General features: G+C 37.6%; 2 protein-coding genes across 4 annotated transcripts in view; one reads left to right on the forward strand and one right to left on the reverse strand.

The window, feature by feature from the left end:
* The window catches only part of qpct (glutaminyl-peptide cyclotransferase), a 27,551-nt gene that overhangs the window by 6,679 nt on the left and 18,643 nt on the right, over positions 1–2,229 (reverse strand). The window contains exon 1 of one of the 2 annotated variants that reach the window (XM_008313572.3): positions 114–490. The exons of the other annotated variant lie outside the window; for it this stretch is intronic. Within the exon in view, the coding sequence (XP_008311794.1) occupies positions 114–221 (108 nt within the window). The 5' untranslated portion in view covers positions 222–490. Of the gene's footprint in view, positions 1–113; positions 491–2,229 lie in introns of those variants that run through there. 2 annotated transcript variants of the gene reach the window in all.
* mocs3 (molybdenum cofactor synthesis 3) overlaps positions 1,129–2,229 on the forward strand; it is a 27,603-nt gene continuing 26,502 nt past the window's right edge. The window contains exon 1 of one of the 2 annotated variants that reach the window (XM_017038658.2): positions 1,129–1,668. In XM_017038658.2, coding sequence (XP_016894147.1) covers positions 1,576–1,668 — 93 coding nt within the window. In that variant the 5' untranslated portion in view covers positions 1,129–1,575. The remainder of the gene's footprint in view (positions 1,669–2,229) is intronic. The other variant, XM_008312430.3, reaches the window with a different exon arrangement.

The following is a 2,229-nucleotide window of genomic DNA, read 5'->3' on the forward strand; positions in this document are numbered from 1 at the left end:
ATCGTCAAAGCCAGGAATGGGCAAGTTTGGGGGTTTTTTTTTTTTGGACGGTCGGTGAAATCAACACACGCAGCTAAATAATAATAAGAGTATCGTCTCATTCACCGATTTACCTTCTCCTGCGTCCAGGGACCCGCAGCGGAGCAGAGGATGAATGTCATCCACAGAACCACGGAGCAAAACCAGCGCGTCGTGGAGGATCCGTGTCTGAGCTCAGACATCGCTGCTGCTGCTGCTGTTACTGCTGCTGCTGTTACTGTTACTGCTGTTACTGCTGCTGCTCCAAGAATTCCTGTCTGTCGTCGCTCTGTGAAAGAAAGCTCAGATCAACTGATCATGTGAAACGCAGGAGGCAGGACTTCAAGCGCGTCACTGTGCACACTGCTCCTCTCTCTCTCTCTCTGTGTGTGTGTGTGTGTGTGAAAGAGTACGTGAGAACTGTTGGACAACTGCCTCCTTTTTAATCGACAAACCAACTCATGACGGTCAGTTGATGAATCAGTCTCAGCTCGTGGACAACATAAGGCTCACGTGCCATGTTTGGCCACTGGTGTGTAGATCAGGCCTCCTTTGACTTTAACAGCTGCCATTATGTTTCTTAAAAATAAATGTGTGTACACAGTATAAACAAAAAAATCCTTGGACAGAAACAGGTGGGTAACAACTCTCATATTAAGTTTTTTTTCATACAGAAATTGTTGTAGATTAACGATCGAGGACAGCGATTGTTCTAGTTTGCTAATAACGGCTAATCTCCTATAATAATACCTATATATTTTTAAATTATCTAACATCTTGCAGGCCAGTTAAGCATATTTATTGTAATTAAATATTCCTGTTCTAATGACCTGTTCAGACCTACTGTGCCTGGAACACAGTAGTATTAGTTTTTAAGTATGACTTTTAGGCAAAAAAGCTATTTTGGTGTGTTAACAGGAAATATATATATTTTTGTCAGGATTGTTTACACTTAAAAAGTTGGTATTTTAAAGGTGAAATGGTGTTTTATAGTAAACATTTAATAAAAACACAGATATTTCGATGATATTTTGAGTCCAAGTCTTCGTAATAGTTGACTAAAAGTATTCATTAATTAATTACACTGTTTTGGTTGCACTTATTAACTTTGTTATATTGTACATACTGCTGTAAATATATAAAATAAACTTGAATCAGATACTAAAATATGATCGGTACTGTTTACGAGTTCGTCACAATAGTTAAACTATAATATATAAGTCATTATTATGTTATTACAAACTTTATATAAATATTTATAAAAAAACATTTATATTAACAGTAGAGGGTAAAGAACGTACGCAGATCGCCAAATAGTTCTGGAAATACGTAAAATCCTCCTGATTTATTTATTGTGCCGCCAGATCAACGCCTACGTCATGTCACGTGGTTTCGTTACGTACTGTTCCCGGAAGTGAGCTTTCCGTGCGCTTCCATAAAGTCTCGTTTCCAGACCAAAGAACGTGTGTTAAAGTGACTTTAAAAAGAAAAAAAAGAAAACCAGACGAGATAATTTACCTGAATTATTAGTTATTTTGTGTGAACTTACCTGCAGCCATGGCACAGGCTTTAGCAACATTGAGGGAAAAGTTTAAGGAACAGGAGAAGGAAATAGCAGCTCTTAGGGAGAAAGTGGCTCAATTGGAAATGGTATGGATATTTTTAAAAAATGTTTTTTATTGTAATTATGTTCCGCATTTTGAAACGTAAGTTACAATCGAATATTCTCGTGACCGCATGTGATCGCAGCGAGCTAGCTTACAAACTACTAACTATTTAGCAGAAGGGAAAGGGGATTATTAATACGACTGTAATTACAAACTAAGTAACTACAGTGGACGGGAATAAGCCAATCAGAAGACGAGCTATTGTTGAAGATTCCGGAGACTTTTTATTTCAAAAATATGCTTTAGAATGTTTGCGTATAAAGGTGTTGCTAGGCAGTTTATCACGAACATTTTGTGGTCGTGATTCGCTGTTTGACTCTTAGATGTACGAATTAAAAAGTCGCTAGTTGGTTAATTTCTCACTGTAAGTGAAACAAACAAACAAATGTTGACGTTTTTGTTATACATTTAAGCCAGAATAAGGAGCTAGCCTCAGGGTCAGTAGTCTCACGTGCTGTACATTCCCTTGGTACGAGAAGTGATAAAGTCAAAATACTAACGAAGAAAAGTGTGTAATTACTGTCCAAGATACGTCTTAACAAGG

The sequence above is a fragment of the Cynoglossus semilaevis genome, chromosome 1, assembly GCF_000523025.1.
Source record: "Cynoglossus semilaevis isolate Cse_v1.0 chromosome 1, Cse_v1.0, whole genome shotgun sequence".
NCBI lineage: Eukaryota > Metazoa > Chordata > Actinopteri > Pleuronectiformes > Cynoglossidae > Cynoglossus > Cynoglossus semilaevis.